The sequence below is a fragment of the Cyprinodon variegatus genome, unplaced genomic scaffold, assembly GCF_000732505.1.
Source record: "Cyprinodon variegatus isolate N-32 unplaced genomic scaffold, C_variegatus-1.0 Scaffold131, whole genome shotgun sequence".
Taxonomy (NCBI): Eukaryota; Metazoa; Chordata; class Actinopteri; order Cyprinodontiformes; family Cyprinodontidae; genus Cyprinodon; species Cyprinodon variegatus.
This window is the reverse complement of record NW_015150584.1, coordinates 114,749-134,076: the sequence shown is the minus strand read 5'-3', so window position 1 is coordinate 134,076 and position 19,328 is coordinate 114,749. Positions and strand designations below refer to the sequence as shown.

Here is a 19,328-nt window from a genome sequence, read left to right as displayed (position 1 = left end):
AAAGACTTTTTCTTACTGAATTTTCTTTGGGAGTATCAAAGTAAAGACGGTTGATCCAAATATACATCACAATTTTTAGATTTGCATTTCTTCAAATCAATAAAAAACATAAATGCTTTTCCGTCAATTTCACAGAAATTAATTCCCAGTAAGATACACTTCAGTTTAAGTAACATGACAAAATGAGAACAAAAAAAATGTCTATAAGACAAAAGATTATTTTTTAAGTAGCGAAACTTTTGAACATGCCAGAATTAGAATTGCTAAAGGTTGACATTATGACACCTTCCTTTAATCAACTGGTTTAATATTGTTAGGTTCACGATTTCAAATGAACATGAAATAAATGAAATGTTAACTGATTAGCATATGATGATACAGCAAGGTAAAAAAAAATAGAGATATTTGTAAGTCAACTTTCATCGGCGTAAAATGATCATAATAAAGAGCCAAAGGTGTGAAGTGCTTGAGTTGACATTGAATGAACCACATTTATTAAACAGTAGGAGTCTTGGTTTGCTCAGCCTATTATTCCACCCACTTCTCTTGTTCATTTTCAGATTTATTCATTCCCATTGATATGAATCTCCCACCGCCCTCCTCCTCCTTTCTCCCATTCTCGCTGAGCGGTTTAGATTCAAAAACATAACCAATGCCATTAACCGGGCGTTCTTGTCATCTTTTTCCTGCTCTGATGCAATCTTGCTTTTCATCCATGACGCTGAGTTTTCTTGACTTGCCTTTTTTTTCGTTTTCTTTTAGCATTTCACAACCCTAATTCATCTCCCGATGTGCTGACTTCAGATAAAGAGATTTTAATGCTTCCAACGACCCAGTAAAGTAGTTTTGAAACTCCAGAGTTCTTTGCCAACTCTCCTTTTTCCTCAGTCCACCCCTCCCATCCCCTCAAAAACGTCTATAAATCTTTCCCAGTCTTGATCTAACACCATCCAAACTTCTGTTGGCATCCAAATTCTTTCGTTTGGCAGATATGCATACCACCTATTACTCTCTGGGTCTATCTCATACCCACACTCATGTATATAAATGCATATACGTTTGTAAAATAAGCAGTCCCTCCAGCTTAAACACATAACCCCCACCAATTTAAAAACAGCGAGTTTCTCTAAACTGCAGAAATTAACCAATTCTGTCATGTAGGTGAGCAAAGTCACGCCTGAGTGCATAAACTATTTAACACATATTCAGAGAGTTGTCGTTGAAACCCCTGGATTCTGGATGGTGGAGGTGGGGAGGGTTGAGGAGGGCGACCCTCACTCCACCGAGGGGGGTTAATTACCACATATGATCAATAATTCATTACGCTGTCAGTTTGTGTGTCTGCATGACTCTCTATGTGTGCTGGCATGTTTTGAGAGCACGAAAGGCATGAGAGCCAAAACTCCCCCAGTAAGCAGTTTCTTTCCCAGGGAATGTCAGATTAAGAGGATTGACTCCGTAATGGATTAACCTCCGGGGTTTTGTGTGTGTATGCATATGTGCGTGCACACATGGCTGTCCCTGCGTGCGTGTGGAGCGATATGTTTGAGCAGGATCAGAGTACCCCCTGTATGAATTGATTAGCCTAAGAAGCTCTTCTCCTTCCCTTTTAATGACCACATCAGCATTTTCCCCCCCTCAACCACAAGCTGGATAAATGTAGACTTGTCTGTCAAGGAAATGAGACGCCGCCCCTTTAAGTAGGGTTAGCTGTCACTCAAATATCACTCTCCTGAAGACTCCCCATAGACAAGACAAACCCTGCTGTGTTGGTGTGTCTTCGGTGATAGATGGTTCCTGAGTCTGTGGGTTATTGCGTGTGGGCTGACTGACCGTCTGTGCACCGTTTATTTGTCAGCTTTTAACTGCAGCCTCCTGCGGTTTCCACCAAAGTCACCGTATCCATTATCTATGCAACTGATATTGTTTATGGAATTAAAGGCATAGGCTAAATAGAAGAAAGTCACCGGCTTAAAAAGGAATACCCAATGATCAATTACTCTGCTGTAATAAGGTACTTTCCTCTTTCCTCTGTGTCTTTGTTCCAACTGTTTTTACTCATCGGGGGTTCATTTTAATAGTCTTACACTTGTGCATACATGCACATAATTGTGCATGTATGCAAAAGTTCACATTCAGATATCCCTGGGCTGCATTTACTCACGTGCCCCACAGTGGATTTTACTAAAAACGGGCCTAACGTTTGACACTATACACACAAGCTCTGACAGCAGCTCGCTGCTCAAAAGCTTAGGATGGTGACACAAACACATGCGGGTGCACATTCTTTCTGACAGCAATTTGTAGAGATAAAATGGTTTGTAGACATTAGCGACAGGGTGTGCAGGACAAGTGTCAGCAGACGTGGGAGCAGGAGAAGATGAAGCCATGATGGAAGCTGGAGTGAGTAAAGTGGAAGAAGAGAGGCTGCTGAGATTTTAAAAGGGAGAGGGACAATAGCTTGCAAAGTCATTTAAACTCCCTAAAATTTGAAACAACAAACAAGTATAGTGGTTGTTGTAAACAACCACTAAACTTGATCAAGATAAAGTTTTGCAAAACTGTAAAACAGACAAACTGCTCACTCAGAATCATTGTGTGCATTTGTATTTAGTCTCAGTTACTCTGTTTTCTCTAAATAAAATCATGTGTAACCAATTATATTCTCTAAATTAATAAATAGAGCTCTGCTTTGTGTAACTTATTTGTAGTTTAACCCTGGAGAACTTAAGAAAACATACAGCCTAATGAAAAAAAAAACAAACAAAGAAAAAAAAAACAGCAGACATGTAAAGAAAAAGTTATTAAGAAGTATACAGCAATGTTGGGCTTTGATGCAATAGCCCTAGCTTTGACACCTCAGATATCTATTAAACAAATCATCATCATCATCAAAAAAAAAAAAGAAACTGAATCATTACAAATGTAATTTTTAGTAAAGATTCTGCTTTGAAGAGATATTCTTATTTTGTATTATCTCTCTAATTTCTATCAGCTCAGTGTGGGGTCTTTTAAAAAGAAGACTCCATACTGTGGATTGTTTTTGTCAGCACCATTAAATTAAGCAGGACAAAAAAAAAGGGAGTGAAAAAAAAACTCATATAAACTCATAAAAACTCGTATAAGCTAAAGTCAGGGGTGTACAAAATATCTTGCAGTAGATTAAACAATTGGAAAAGATTAGGACATGAGCTAAAAACACAACACAAAAACATCAAAGTTAAAAAATGTGCAGTAATCTTTTGGCCCATACCCCAAATCCTGTGCCATGGAAAACTCATATGAAAAATTACTCCCAGCAAACACACGCTTCCCTGCTTCCCTGTCCCTCTTTTCATAGGGCTGGATATAATTTCATACCAACTCATCCGTTTGTATCTTTATTTCCAATATCTAACCACTATGCTATACTATGCACTACTCACCACTAGGCACTATTTGAGCTGATCTCTGGCTAAATATTTTCATGATAAACATTATAGTATATGGTTTTAATGTAAAGTTTGCAAGGCACTGAAAATTGTATCAAAATTTAAATCCATATGGAGAATTCACAGCATGTCTCTTTGGCCAGGACTCCTACCTGTTTGCTGTACTTGTTCGCAGCCTGGCAGCTGTAATCTGAGCACTGGTCTGATCCCAGGGACATGGCATCTGCGTTGCCACTACCTCCTGTGCTGCTGCTACTGGAGCCGGCACTCCCCACACATCCACCACTGCCCACAAAGGTGTTTGAGGGAGGAAGCTCCTGGACCGCCTGGTGCTTCTTTCCCTCAGCTGGGGGTGAATGAGGCTGGAGATTCACTGCAGGGAGAGGTGAACTAGATTTGTAGTGTCTGGCCAGATCTGGGCTTGACTGGTGTCTTCTGCCGCCGCCCATTCTTGGGCTACCGGGGTCCCCTTCCATAGCACAGTAGCGAGCTGCTAGGCGCTCACTGGCACTGCTTAGTTCCTCGTCATCATCATCATTGACGTGGCGACGCAAGCCATTGACAGTGACGATGCCACTGTATAGAGACCTGTCTGACTTCCCTACACCTCCGACTGTACTGCCACTGCCTCCGCCACGCTTGTCTCTTCGCGGTTTCCGACCACGGTCGGAACCACTGCCTCTGCTGGCTTGTGGTTGAGCCCCAGAAGGACTGAAGAAGTCTTCCTCTGGCTCTTTTTTACCAGCCTCATAGCCGTTCTTTCCCTGAGCGCCACACTGCCTGGCAGTTACCACAAGGAGAATCACCAGGATGACTGCTGCAGCTCCCGCGAGGATGCCAATCGCAACACTGAGGCGCTGCTTTCCAAACGCACGTTCACTGTCTGGGTCCCCTGCAATGTCTAGAGACAGCGGGGCCATCAGGCTGCGGGCAACCTGCAATAGAGAGAAAAAGAAGAGAAATAAGATAAAACCAAGTGCACAGTACTAAAAGCAAAGAAAAATCCCAGAATAACATTTTGAAATGATGGCACAGTTGGTGTGAGCCGCAGAGACACATCAAACAGCATCTTCATCATAATTAAACTTATCATTCTGTTTAGTGTGGGAGCTTCTCAGTTATTCGCAGAAACATAAGAGTGTCACTAAATATGTAATTGCTTTTGCCTCCAAGTTCAGGCATTTCAGGTTGCGCCTGTAATTCTTCACGTTTATTACATCACACAGCGGGTATGAGAAATGAACAGGATTAGACTGCCTTTAATCTGATTTTAAAAATCAGAGGAAATTTTAGACACTGAGGTCAGGAGTAGCTAGGAGAACTAAAGAAGCAAAAACAGTAAATAAATGTGAAAACAAAGGCAAGAGGCAGACTATGACTACATCCTAAGGCACAAACACATCTACTGTCTCATCAATAAACAATATCCCTTTTGTAAGCGACAGTGTAGGCGTGGATTGGTTAAGGATTAGTTTTCACAATTTTTTCACAAAGAATTGAATGGATAGACTACGAGGAGGCTGTTTAAAACATGTAATGCTCAATGGGATGAATTTTAAGCTCTTTTTCTTTTGTCCGTCTTAGGGTCTTCCGTTTGCTCTGTAAGCTAATAGCTTTTTTTGTTATAGAGCAAATCTGTGTAAATCCATTTCAAAATCTGTAACGAGAACAAACATTATATAGTGTTTTCATTTGGTGATAAATAACATCCAATTAAGAAAGGATATGGGCCTTCACCTACCCATCCAAACAAATAAAAACGTTTGTGTTTCTCTTCCTTTAAGGATGCTGTAGTGGCTTTACTTCATTTGAGTAATTTTATTCTGCCTTATAATCAATTTATCATCAACATGTACAGTACTGTTAAAAGAAAGTATTTTCCTTTTTGAAAGGTTTTTGCATTTTTGCTTTCTTTGTGTAACTAAAATGTTAACATCAGAGAAAGAAGATTGAAGTAAATTGAAAAGTCACCTTTTAAAAAATGAATATAAAATATAAGTAAATATAAACATAAACAAAGTAATTGCTTTAATCAGTTATTAACAGGATGTTGGTCAAATAAACTTGACAAGCAATATTCCACATTGATGAAAAGAAATTCAAAAGAAACAAGATATAAAATCAGTGACATCTATCAAACTGGAAAAGGATTTAAACGTCAGTCTATGGCTTTGAGACTTCAGCAAATAACAGTGAAACAAAAAAAAAAAGAAGCAAGGAACAGTGATAAAGCTTCCAAGAATTTAGAACCCTTTTAAAAAGTACTTCAGGAGTGCATCAGCTAGTCATCTGACTTACCCTCCATATAACCCCAAACCCCTTCAACCAGTAAATCATAAACAATGTCCAAATACATTAAGCTTAATCTTCTTGATCTGTCAACGACAACAAACCACCAATTAAACCAACAAAAGGTCAAATGAACAAATTAAAGAATAAACACATAAATAAATACATAAATAAATAAAATGTTGGTGTTAACTATGCAAAGTCTGGATTTAAATCTGATTGAAGAGGCTGTTTGTGCTCTAAACCCCCTAATTTACAAATGCATGATGTAAAGTGGACCTATTCTAATATTCATGGGGAAATAGCTTTTTACATGAAATTTCAGTTATCTGAAAACTGCTTTTTTAAATCATCCCGTTATCAGTTTGGTTTCAAAAAGTATTGATCTGAACTTTAAAGCAGGGGTGCCCAAGTCAAATCCTTGTAAACCACTAACCTTGCGTCTCTTCCCATCTCTAATGCACCAAAATCACACCTTCAAAGCAGGCTTTAACACTTAAAATCATTTATTAGAAGAAAGTGGGTTCTATTATAACCTAAACTTGCTCATTGCATGATATTACCTATTCCACTATAAGTGGATTCACAGTTTTGAATTCAGCTTCATTAGAGATCCATTAAATAATTTGCATAAATTATTTTGGAGACACCAGCATGAACTCTTATATTTTGGAACAGTCCATATTTACTAACCCTATTAATACTAGTCAATAACTGTTATAAATCTAAGCTTAGGTTAATTAAGACAAGCTCAAACCCTAAAAACGATGAGCTACTGGATTAGGACTCGTTTTGGTACAGAATACTCAAAACCCTCAAGAAGATAGGTCACTGTACCAGGAAAGATTGTTAACCAATTCTGTCACAAAAACAAGTAGACACACACAGAGGCACGCTTGTAGACTTGTAAAAGCATCATTAAAAGAAAGTGGGTTATTCTGAACCAAAAGCGCACTCATTACACTTTATTGTGACTTTCTCAACAGCAGAAATTGAGGCTGCAGAGTTCTTCACAGAAGATATCCTGTGAAAACTTTGTTCGTTATAATCATTATGAGGACCCCAATATAAACTCAGGCGCTGATGCATATGCATGATCTACACAAATTTGCACCAAGTGTAAGCTGACTGTTCGCTAGACGGCTCATTCTGCAGCCTGCACCTTGTCTGTGAGCTCAAATGACAAAGTCTTTGGCCTGGCTGGGTGAGGAATGACAGACTCTTATAATCCCTGCAGCAAATAAGAGTGCCTGGTAATAAGGCTCGCAGGAATGTACAGGAGAGTGACTGAGCCACCGTACTTTGAAGTGGCCGAGTAAAATAAGTTTTGCACAAGCTGCTGCATTAGTAATACAGCAGAGAATTTGCTTAGACGACTGCATTGTGAAACTGGCTTATTATATTATCCGAGACATATACAGAGGAGCTACATTATTGCCCTCTTTTCCTCTTGCTTCCCCCCACAGCTCAGAGTGACACTGTTCTGTGTTCATAGTTTCAACCTCATCTATTTCTGAGTTGAGTTTCATTGTTAGTGAGTTGTGTTTGTTTTAGTCCATTGTTCTGCTTCCACTGCAAAGATGCCTCTCTGCCAGGCTCTGCTCTTCCCATCATAGCCCCGCTGCTCCCCCTTGGTGCCTGCAGTAATACCATCTATTCTCATTCTGCTGGGCATCCTCAACGTGCCTTTCTTTTCCCACTTGGGGTGAAAAAAGTGCAAAAACAAAGCTTCACGCACACAGATGCTTTGTGAGAGCTCAGAACAAGTGGAATGACCAGGCATACTTGAAGCATTAATAGTGTAAAAATGTACATTATGTGTATGTACGTAAACTTCTATGTGGGAGAATGTGCCAAAAAAGTAGTAACACATCAAGGGCCAAGCTCACACAAGCTCTACAGTATGTCTATAGGCACACTCGGGGAACTGTAAGTTTCCAGTCCTTTGATACAGCCCGGAATCCCAGAGGATTCTTTGATTCTGCTGTGTGTGCTTTCCACTTGCTGGACTTAGCATCTCTTTCACTCCTACTGCAGATACCCGCCATAGGACCAAGCATGACCAGAGCTACACTGAAGATAGGGTAGATATCTGACAGGAATACAATAAGAAAAACAAAAAAATAAATGAACATCTTAAGAGAGAGAGATGTCCATCTAAGAATTAGTTCGAAGGGTTATTTCACCGTTTTATATCAAAATCCTAAATGTTTGCTGACCAAAAGTTCTAGAGTTCTTCTTTTTTTGCCTATATTCCCATATAAATAAATATAAATACCACACTTCCTGCAATAGGTTAGTAGAAAAAAAAAAAAAGGCAAATATTAGAAAAATGTGAGGAGATGGAAAGATAGATCGATGCTGATACCTGAATTGGATATCCGCTCCGATATTGACTAACTAGCTGCGTCAGATATCAATGATTTTATATTGGATACTGGAGAGTGAATCCATTACATTTTAGATCGAACTGTTATTTCTTTCTTTTTTCAGCTTACTTTTTAAATAAATAATATAAATAAAATTCATTACTGGGTTATTTTGTCAACTTTTAGCTATGTTTATGTCAAGGCTAAAGCCTTCTGTAAGATGGCAAGATATATGGTTCATGCATTTAACAGTTGAATCGGATCGGTATCGGATACTGGTCGATACGTTCAGCACAGGTATCGCTATTGGATTGGATCTGGAAAAAAATTGATTGGTGGGTGGATTGATGGACAAAAAAGAATGATGGAATACAATGTTAAATAAAATTAGGTATGGGAATAGATAAAAATGCTCCTTACCCTGTTTTTATTACCGTACACCTCAGACATGGAAAAATTCTAATGAAATTCCAGACTTTTCCATACTGCACAGGAACCTTTAATACAAGTACAAAAGCCCCAAGCTACTTATCCATGCAGCGTGGCTTTCATATGCAGAGTTCCTCAAAGGTATCAAAATGACAACAATGACACACAAGGACCACAATGTCAATTTTCTCTTTCTCAAACTCGAAGCCTGCAGCATAATATTACAGATAATTACTAAACATGTGGTTCGCCCAGGACGGTTAGATAGAAAAGAGCAGAGTAATTTTCTGCCACCGTGCTGCAGCAGTAGCAGCCGTTTTCATTCCCTAATTGCATCTGGCATCCGTCCACCACCCAGTTTGACTTCATTATGAGATGGAGGTATTCTGTCTTAAATGACTTCTACTCAATTACGCCACCAAGTTCCTTCCTACAATCAAACTAAACTGTGCATGTTGTACTCAATGGTGGCTTTCAGACCAGCTTAGCCATATTACACCCTATTGTTTGATTTAATAGCTGCGGCCATTTAGGCACGCTGCAGATAATTCTACCTCTTACTAAATGTTCTCTTCTAATCCTCACATCCTTGATTTTCCTTCTTTCTTCTTCTCAGTGTCACATGCAAGAAGTGCTCTTCTTAATAGCTAGTGATGAAATGATACAACTGCTATCTGTCCTTACTTGTTTCTCTTTATTCAAAAGCAGATTGTGGCATTACTGAACACATTCTCTTTCACTCAAAGGTAACATTTCCTTTAAAGTCTTATTCATGGATCCCGATTACTTCTAAAGCCTACAAAGCAGGTTTTACTCATTTGTGTTTGACAGTCAACAAACTGTACAAACTCTAAGGAGCAAACATATTTTTACATAATTCCTGTGCTCCTGGATTTTGTAATCTTTGCTGCCTTTGGGAACGCCTCAGGGGGTGAAAATAAGGTATCAAGCCACTTCATACTTCAAAAGTGAGTCAATTTTCATTCTACAGTCCACAGCATCATAACAGCAAGAAACATGTTTATTGGCTGTGATAAAAGTGTTTTTAAACTGTACAGCTATGGTCATTTGTGTGAATCAAATGAAAAGCAACTAAACTCTATTTCTTGTTTTTTTTTCTTTTTGTCTTAGTTTTATGGAAGGCTATACCTTCTGGAAAAAAAGTACACTCCTTATCTCTCTAATATGAGTTTTTCTTTAAATCTAAGACAGTATTCTTCCTTCTCGTATCCTCTAACATTATTGTGTGCTGCAAAGTAAAAAAAATAAAAATCCTTCTGTAATGGTTCATCTAATGTTTAAGTTCAAATAAATAAATCATCACTTTTATTAGGGCCAGTTTTTACCAGGTGTGGCCCCTTGCAAAGACTAACTTCCATCTTTCTTGGTCTCACTTCAGATAACTAACTATAGTGTCCAAAATGCTTTAACCAACCTGACTGAACAAAACAAAGAGCCGTACATCTATGACCACTCTTTTGTCCGCTCTTCACTTGTTTCCTGTTGAATTTGGGCTGAAATGTAATGTTTTATAGATTGATTTAGGTGTCTAAACTCTATGGGCCCATCTTGTCTCAGTGAGCTGTGGCAGCCCTACACTCCAGCGAGAGCCCTGAGATCAGCCAACCAGTCTGATGGCGGTCCATAAAGCCAGGCTAATATCCAGAGGCGATAGAGCTTTACCTGTGACAGCGCTTGGACTGTGGAACTGTATTCTTTCATCTGTCAAGTCCTTGCAGCCCTTAGGTCATTTTAAGTCCAGACTGAAAATGTACCATTTCGTCCCATTTTAAACAAAACAAAACTACTAATATGTCCTGAGTAGCATCATTGCACATCTTGATTATAAACTGTAAGCCAATTATTCTTCGGGAAATGAATCCAGCTGAATAAAATTGAATTGTGTTTTTGGACTGTTCAATCCAGATTCCCAAGTGGACAGAGGTCTTAATTTAATTTGGACTGGCCCCCATAACATATTCAGTATTCTCTGACCAAACTATTCAAATCTAGCTCTGTTTATACATTCAAATGTGTTTTCATGAAGGAAGTTAAACCACTATTCAAGTCTTTAAAGGAAAAGTCCGGTCAGCAAGGAACGATCAATGGATCATTATCTATACCTAAAACTAATAAGTTTGCAGTGATTTAATTAATTTAGCATTTATCAGTAAAAAAATTTAAATAACAATTTTCGTCGCCGCGACTGAGTCATTTTTGCCCAAATATAGTAACACCTCACTCCTGACATCTTCCGGCAGTGAAGTCACAGTGCAGTAAGCCTAGCGCCATTCTCCCCGCCTTACAAGCAAAATCAAAGGGAACTGCTATACACACCTGCAATCAACAACAGTTATTTTGGATTTCGAGAGGACTTCGGCATTGAAATTTAGGAGAGCTATAGCTAAAGTGACAATGCCCACGTGCATGGCAGTTGGATGTTGCAATACGTGGGATAAAAGTGAAAAAAAAAATTTATTTCACCTTTCCAATTCATGATCCACCAAAGACGGGTTTGTCATTGGATTGCCAATTTGAAGATGGAGGATTTGCCATTGAACTTCTGGCCAGAGACAGAAACACGTAATATGTAGCCAACATTTCAAAGAAGAATGTTTTCAAGATGACTTTGAATTAGATGAGATATTGAGAGACATTGGGACTTGCTTAACTGCCCATACCGCACCATGACGTCATAAACCGGTAGGTGGCAGTAGAGTTCTTTGATGAACTTGGATGCCTCCAGTAAAGCACATTCAAATGAGAACTACTCTTAATTAAAAACACTTATCATTTATTGAACAATATGAAGTCTGAATTCTGAATATGACTGGACTTTTCCTTTGAGGTTTTCTTCTCAGACTACCTTATATCTCGCTCAATCTATCTTTTCATGCCCTCCCAATTGAGGTGGAAAGCCATATCCTGGAAGATCTGTACCTGTACTTTACTTCCCTTGTCTTTGTGATACTATTTATTCAGTAATTTTCTCCAGAGGTCTAATGAGGGCTTCACCAAACAGCTGGCATGATGGTGAGATAAAACAAATTACAGACAAGTGGACTTCCATGGGTAGTTGACAGCACTTAATTAAAATAAGGGTTTCTATATTATAAGGAGCTGAATACAAATCAGTACAACCTATTTTAGAGTTTTATTTTTTAAAAGAAAACAATAAAACCTTGAATTCCTGTATTTCTTCTTGGTTAAATAGTTCTTCAATATGGGCTATCACATTAAAAATGTTAATAAGTTACATTGAATTGCACCTTTGTTGAGGATGGCTGTAAGCTAGAAAAGGGTTTATCTTTCTGCATATGTTGTCTGCCAATACCTGACCGTTAACGATCCTCTACTTGGAGCATGCATGAATAAAGTGTTAAAAACTAAGTTTGAAGTGCAACTTGAAACCACTAGCGCTGTGTTTTCAGGAACAAACAAAGGAACTACAAGACCATTGAGACAATTTAATTATAAGTCAATACAAATTACCTGTTTTTCACACCAGAGATTAAGCTTTAGTAATTATAACCTGCCAGCATTTATAGCTTAATTGAACAGTTTTAAACCATAATGGGAGGGAGATTAAATTAATGTGAGGGCAGAGCAAGGGGAAGGATTTAAACAGCAAGGCATAGCCTGAATTGAAACACATAATGTTCTAGTTATTTCTAGTATCTCAGTAATGTCTCTGAAGTTTATCAGTTACCTCTGCAGATGGCATGGATCTAATTTAATGTTGGTTTTCTGTTCAAGAACATATGGACACATGCAATTATAACAGCAAATACTTTTTACGACCCTTTTTGCAAAATAAATATATATATTGCTGAACAAATACTGACCCTGCAGTGTTCACTGCTGACCTCAAAAGCTTGTAAATATTCAAAAATATAGGAGCCACTCCTTAACTTTTACATCTATTTAAATGTTAAAATGTCCTTCTATTTGTTCAGTTACAACTGCAAAACTGGGACAGGGCTCATCTCTTTCCCTCTTGCTTCTCCAAAAGACTTAACCCTAATGCGCCCTCTTTCTCACTCTCTCTCTTACTTTGACACACACACATATACTAACACAGCCACACCTAAAGCTCTCAGCTCTGAGCTCAATGTACCATAAAAAACGAACCACTTCAGTCATAACAGTGATTCTAACCACATACCCATTACAACAATGCATGCTGGACAAAGAACACGCTCCAGGAACTGTCTAAACTACAAAGCAGATTGCCTGTGGAAACAGTGTTCTCTATCTGGAACAAAAACACTGAATTATGTGTCTAGTCATTGTAGAAAATCAGAACACTGTAAAAGCTACACCACTGCAGTTAGCTAGTTGTTTCCCCGAGAAACTAAATACTTTGTGCAAGACCAATCATCACCACTCTTTTTAGCAGTCAGGCTATCAGTGTGAAATTGCAAGTTATGACAGAATAGTTACTGAGATAATTTCTTGATAATACTATAAGCTTTTTAAAGCTTGCATGTCTGGGAAAGGATTTCAAATCGGGTTTGTTATAGCATAAATTAATCAAAAAACATAAAAATTACCTGTGCATCCACTAGGGTGGCATTTGCCAAACTCTCATTGATGAAGACGTGAACCAGTGCGGTCGCACAAAGGGAGGGGATTCCACTATCGTTGACTCGTACAACAAGGCGATGCAAACCTCTGTGGCGTCGCTCCAAAGGTTCTGCCAGAGTGATTACTCCATTAGTTTGGCCAATTTCAAAAAGTCTAAAGGGATTTCCTCCCACTAATGCATAGTGGAGTTCTGCATTTGGGCCAGTGTCTGAGTCTATGGCTGTTACAGTCCTGACAATGGTGCGGGCACTGCTGGCAGGTGGTAGGAGTGTGTAGGATTCATTGGCAGGAGAGGTTATTGAAGGCGCATTGTCGTTTTCATCTGTCACAAATAGGGAGACAGTGGCGGTGGCAGTTTTGCGTGGCTCCCCTCCATCCACGGCCCTAACGCGGAAGGTGTAGGTGGAAAGCTTTTCACGGTCAAAGGATGCAGCTGAAAAGATTGTTCCGGTGTTGTTCTCAATGGAGAATAGCTCTTCTTGCTCGTTTCCGCCATCTTCTCCTTCCACTTTTTCCCCTGTTGTCTTTGTGTCTGCCCCAACCCCATCTACCTCAACAAAGAGGCTAAGCTCAGCATTTTCACCTTCGTCAGCATCAGTGACTGTTACCATGCCGACGGGACTGTTGGCAAGTAGGTTCTCCTTCACATAGAATGTGAAGATCTCTTGAACAAACTTTGGTGCATTGTCATTGCGATCAGTTACCTGTACAAGAACAGTTGCAGAGCCTTGCAAAGAAGGTGTTCCTTTGTCCTTCGCAATTACTCTCAACTCATACCTTTCTTGTTGTTCCCGGTCCAGGGTCCCTGTAGCTCTGATATCACCATTATCTGCATCTATGTAAAAAGGTCCGTTAGACCCAGGATCCAAGGAATATGCAATTTCAGCATTTTTTCCACTGTCTGCATCTGTAGCTACAACAGTGACCACCCTTTCACCAGGTCCATTATTTTCAGCAAAGTGGACCTCCACATTGCTCTGGGCAAAGATTGGGGCATGATCGTTGATGTCTACCACCCGCACCATCAATGAGCTGTTACTGGATAGACTGGGACTGCCAGAATCTACTGCAACAATGGTTACACTGTACTCTTTTGTGGCCTCATAATCCAGCAAGGCTGACGTATGTAAGAAATACTTCTTCTTGTTTCTGTGGAGACAGATGAAAGGAAAGATGTCAACAATACTGAATAAGTAACAAGATAATATCTGTCTTGTTACTTAATGTAGTGAAACAAAATCCCTAATATGCCTCTTTTTGAAGATTTTGACTTTAATCATTTAATTGGTCAATTAATGTCCAATGCTGTCTTACATTACCAATCCTAAAATAGAAAAAAATTTTGGAAACACTGATTTAGTTAAAATTAAGGATTTTAAGTTTCCAACCATGTTGAACTAATTGAGACAGTTGTTAATATGTCCTTAATAAATCCAGTATGTAACTGCCAGGAACTGGTCATCATATTTTGATCTTTAGTAATAAACTACAATGTTTAATAAATTCATACAGTATCTATAGAGTTGATTATACTATTGAGTAAAAATATATTTTATTGAGCAAATAACATTAATTTATAATATTTTTAAACACCAAAACTCACTGATGAGATCAGAGAAGAGACATTATTAGTGAAATAAATATGACTGTGACTGTTTAACCAGATTACTGTAATCAATTTTGCGTTAGATTAATCCTATGATTTAAGCTTCAGCAAATTTCTTTACAAAGGAATACGCAAAGACTCAATATTACAAGCCTCATTGTACAGGTCAACAGTATTTGAGGACTGTTAATAACACAAAGGGAGTTTGACTCCTTCCCCTCACGCCTTTAGGCAATGTTCTCACAAATGACTGAAGAGAATTGACATTTAGAGCCTGTGAGGCAAAAGTGACATTAAAAAATGTAAATCCCTTCACCTGCACAGAATATTTCTAACAGAAGTTTATAGAAGGGATGACAGCCTAACTACTCTGTAGCATTAGCGGATGAATGACACTCCTTGAACCAAGATCAAATTACATTTTCATATAGTTATTCAAGCACTCTTTTTGTAAAAGAGAAAAAGAAAACAGGTGGAAGGGTGTAGAAATAATGCTTTCTGTGAGTGGAAACAGCAAAACTTGAGAAAAGATGTCAGATATATCATCTTTATGTATGCATGACATTACAATTTATTAAAAAAGTACATACCCTTTTATTAAAAACTTTATTGATGATCTTTTACCTTTTAGTTGTATGTATGGTAAATAGTGTGAATGGTCTATTACAGTAAACTCATGTTAGCACTGAATACTCAGCTCTAACTTAAACTAGTGGAAAACCCTTTCGGCTATATCAGTTTACAGTATTCAATTTTAAAACACTTGGTGCCAATTTCAATATGGTATGTAATGCAGCTTTTTCAACCATAATATGTGTAATTCTAAATTTTTCATTAAAGTCCTCATTTTCAGCATTTGTTTCAAACCAAAACCATTGATGGGATGGGTTTTCAGATACACACACTTTGAAATATCTAAGCAGCTTCCCAGGAGATTTATTATCTGTTCTAGACTTATTGATTAAGTGCACTGAAGGAATTAATAGCTGAAAACCAATGTGGCCTCGATTCATCTGTTAGCAACAATTCAGGATGCCCAGATCGGGGATGGCGTTAAGACCTCTGACAGATTAAGTAAAAGTACTGATTTTCTCATTATTGTGGCACCTGTGAGTAGTTGGGATGGATTCAACAGCAGGGGACTATTGTGTCCTCAATGTAGACGTGTTGAAAGCAAGAGGAATGAGCAAACATAAGGATTTGTGTTTGATCGTGTGCCAAATTTTTATTGCTGGACAAATTCATCAGTAAAAGCAAAAAAAAAAAATGAAGGATAACTATTTAACTGGAAAAAGGCTCCTTGTTGCATTATGTCTAATGGAACAAACAAGCTACTCTACCTCATTATAAAAGGTATTAGAAACCACAGAGAATCACAGTTTGCTTTGTCAATATGTCCAAGCTGGGCATTATTTTAAGCCCGCTTGGTGTGCACTGCTACTTTTAATAGTTACCACTAGTTTGGCTTACCTGTCAAAGGCTTCATCTGCAGGTGGGGGTGGGAGGAGCGTTTCGCCGGCTGGCTTCAGAGTAAATGGGACATCTCCTACGACCGTGCAGGTCACCGCCCCATTCTCCCCCTGGTCCCGGTCAGACACCTGAACGAGAGCTACAGGTGTGTCCACCAGAACATTCTCTGGCACCAGTGCCGCCCCATCCCGGACCAGAATCCGCCCGATCTTTCTGATCTCTACAACTGGAACATTGTCGTTTTCATCCCGCACAGCCAAAACCACTGTGGTGCGGTCAGTCCGGGGAGGCTGACCCCGGTCCCTGGCCATCACTGTGAACTTCAGCTGCGCCACCTCCTCCCTGTCAATCCTGTGAAGAACGCTCAGCCAACCAGTGGCCTCATCCAGGCGCAGAAGTCGCCTGACATTCTCAGTGGCAGCTCCAAAAACGTACTCCACCTGCCCATTCACTCCGATGTCTCGATCAGAAGCTCTGACCTGGAGAACAGGTGTACCAGGAGGAGCATTTTCAGTCATCTCAGCTTCATATGTGGACCTCTCAAACTGTGGGCTGTTGTCATTCACATCAGTGATAGAAACCCGGAGCAGAGCCTGAGAGGAACGAGGTGGGTTTCCTCCATCTCGAACTTTGAGGATCAGCTCATATGAGTCCTTCTGCTCTCGATCCAGTGTGCCCTTCACGATGAGCTGAGGCTGCTTCTCACCATCTGGTATGTCCGCTACTTGCAGCTCAAACACAGTGCTCCTAGCTCCTCCTCCACTATCACCACTTCTGCCCCTGCGGTCAAGTCCATCCACTCTAGTAATGGGGTTTCCTCCTACTGTGCGCCTTGTTGAACTTGACCCAGCTCCATTATCTTGGATAAGCTCGTAGCGATCAATGCCATTCCGCCCAAAATCCCTGTCAGTGGCAGTTGGGAGCAGGTACAGAGTGCCAATGGGGCGGTTTTCCTCCACAGAGAGCTGCAGGACAGGTGAGGGGAAGGAAGGCGTGTTGTCATTGATGTCTGTGATGACAACTCTGCCTTCAAACAGATCTACCCAGCTCTGCAGAGGCCCGATCACTGACACCTCAAAGTCCAAGAAGCAGTCATTCTCGTCAAAGATCATCTGACACTGTGGGAGCTTCTCTCGGTCTATGCGTCGCGGGCCTGTGGTCAGCTCACCTGTCACGTTGTCAATCTTGAAGTACTCAGAGCCGCTCTCCAGGGCGAAGGTGACATCCCCGCTGCCGGTGCCCGCTGTGAGGCCCAGATCGGTGGCCACGCTGCCGATTCTGACATCCGGCGGGCCCTCCTCCGCCACCCGGTACCGGAGAGCTGAGTCTGCAGCCGGTAGCTGAGTCAGCAGCTGCAGCAGCAACACCACAAAGTGCACTGCACCAAGCCGCGGCATGGCTCCTTCTTGCTTTCTTCCTCCTCACTCCCCCAGCGGTGGGCTCCTCTCTTAGTTTATTGGTGTTTTGCGGTCTGGTGCAGCTTCACAGCGTGGGTGTCTGATTTATCCTTTCTTACCTTCTCTATCGCTCTCTGCGGACTGGAGTCCGGGAAAAAAAAAAAGCTTTAGTGTAGTTCACTTCAGGAGATCCTTTCTTTCTTCTCTTTTTCCCCCAACTCTCCTCCTACACTCAGTGGTGGGTTTTCAACTTCTATGAAATTATTTCTGCAGTCTTACTCCCATCTTTAAGGGTGTAAAAAAAAAATCCATCCTTACTTTGCTGTTCTTCAACCTTTGATTAAATCCACTTCCCTCTTTAAACCGTAGAGCTATCCTGAAGAGGCTCTTATCAATTCATAACACCCATTGGGAAGTTATTTTGATTCCGGTCACATTCGGGACAGAGGCTTTTCACTTAGAAACTGCAATGCAGCACCACTACACAAAAGAAGCGAGAAAAGATAGGGATGATTAAAAAAATAGAAACGCTGATCAGTTCGGATAAATAACAAATAATAATAATAAGCTGAATTATAAATTCAAAGCTCTATTTGCTGCTGTTGAATCTTTATCTTACCTTCTAATCCAGGCGCGTTTCCCGCAGTGGAGCAACGTGCCAAGCGCTCAGATTCCTTTACGCAAGTTAGGAGAAGAGAGCGACTTTCTTCAAATCTTTTCTCCTCGCAGAAATAAAAGGAAAAAAAACAACTTGTGTCTCCCCCTTTTTTTTGGAGTTGACAGCCTCCCCCAATATATATCAGTTTGGGAATAATCCGTCCTCTGGATGGAAGGGTTGATGGATGCAAGCTTGCAGCGGCGGTGGACCGAGAGGAGATGCGGCTTTCTAAGAGTCCCGCATTCTCTCACTCCTCCTCCTCCAGCTCTTTCCCCCTCCCTCTCACCTGCGATGCTCGGGACTGCTGCTGCTGCTGCTGCTGTTGCCTCCCCTTCAATGCTGCAGTCTCTTTCTCTCTCTCTCTCTCTCTCTCTTAGCGCTACTGCAACATTTTCCCCGGCCACGTAACTCGATCCATGAGCTGTAACAGGAGAGGCAGCAGAGGCGGTGCTGGGTCTCTCTCTCTCTCCCTCTGTCGGCTACCGTGGACAGACCTCAGCCCCCCTTTCCTGTCATAGGAAGATTAAATGGCTTTGCTGTCCCGCTCGTTGACAGCTCCTGGTGGGGAAATATCTTTATTCACATATTCATACAAGGGGACAAAGAGCGACGGGGGAGAAAAGGAGTGATCTAAGACCAGTCAGCGCATGCAGGGTTCAGGCAGATTTTCTGCTGGTGCAGCTCTTTTTCTGCAGGGGCAAGTGGAGAAAAGCAACATGCAGCGTGCGTTCTTTATTAAAAAGTATATATAGTTTGGTGGGGTTTTAAAGAGATTGCCTCCTAGAACAGGTTTAGGAGAGGAATCAGTAATAGATATTGATATTTAGACAAAAAATGAAAGAAAGATGTAGCAACTCTTCCGTTTTTGAATCACATTTAAAAATACATGATTCAAATGAATACCATCACAGTTGCTTCATGTTTGAAAACATAGCTACTACTACAGTGCAAAAAACTGAAATCTAAATAAGTTTTTTTCTTTTCTTTAAATAAGTGAATTTCTTCTTGAATTGAGGAGGTAAGTGAGAAATTTTGCCAATGCAACAAGACAATTTACATTTAAAATAAAAAAAATAATAATTGCATTGCCTT

The 19,328-nt window shown here is 40.2% G+C and overlaps 1 protein-coding gene across 1 annotated transcript in view; it reads right to left on the bottom strand.

The window, feature by feature from the left end:
- The window catches only part of LOC107085720 (protocadherin-7-like), a 61,274-nt gene extending 42,713 nt beyond the window's left edge, over positions 1-18,561 (bottom strand). Inside the window, exons 1-4 of the mRNA XM_015376213.1 lie at positions 18,198-18,561; positions 16,182-18,058; positions 13,072-14,254; positions 3,584-4,366 (exon numbers count right to left, since the gene is read on the bottom strand). Of these exons, the coding sequence (XP_015231699.1) occupies positions 3,584-4,366; positions 13,072-14,254; positions 16,182-17,578 (3,363 nt within the window). The 5' untranslated portion in view covers positions 17,579-18,058; positions 18,198-18,561. The remainder of the gene's footprint in view (positions 1-3,583; positions 4,367-13,071; positions 14,255-16,181; positions 18,059-18,197) is intronic.
- Between the last annotated feature and the right edge of the window lie 767 nt (positions 18,562-19,328).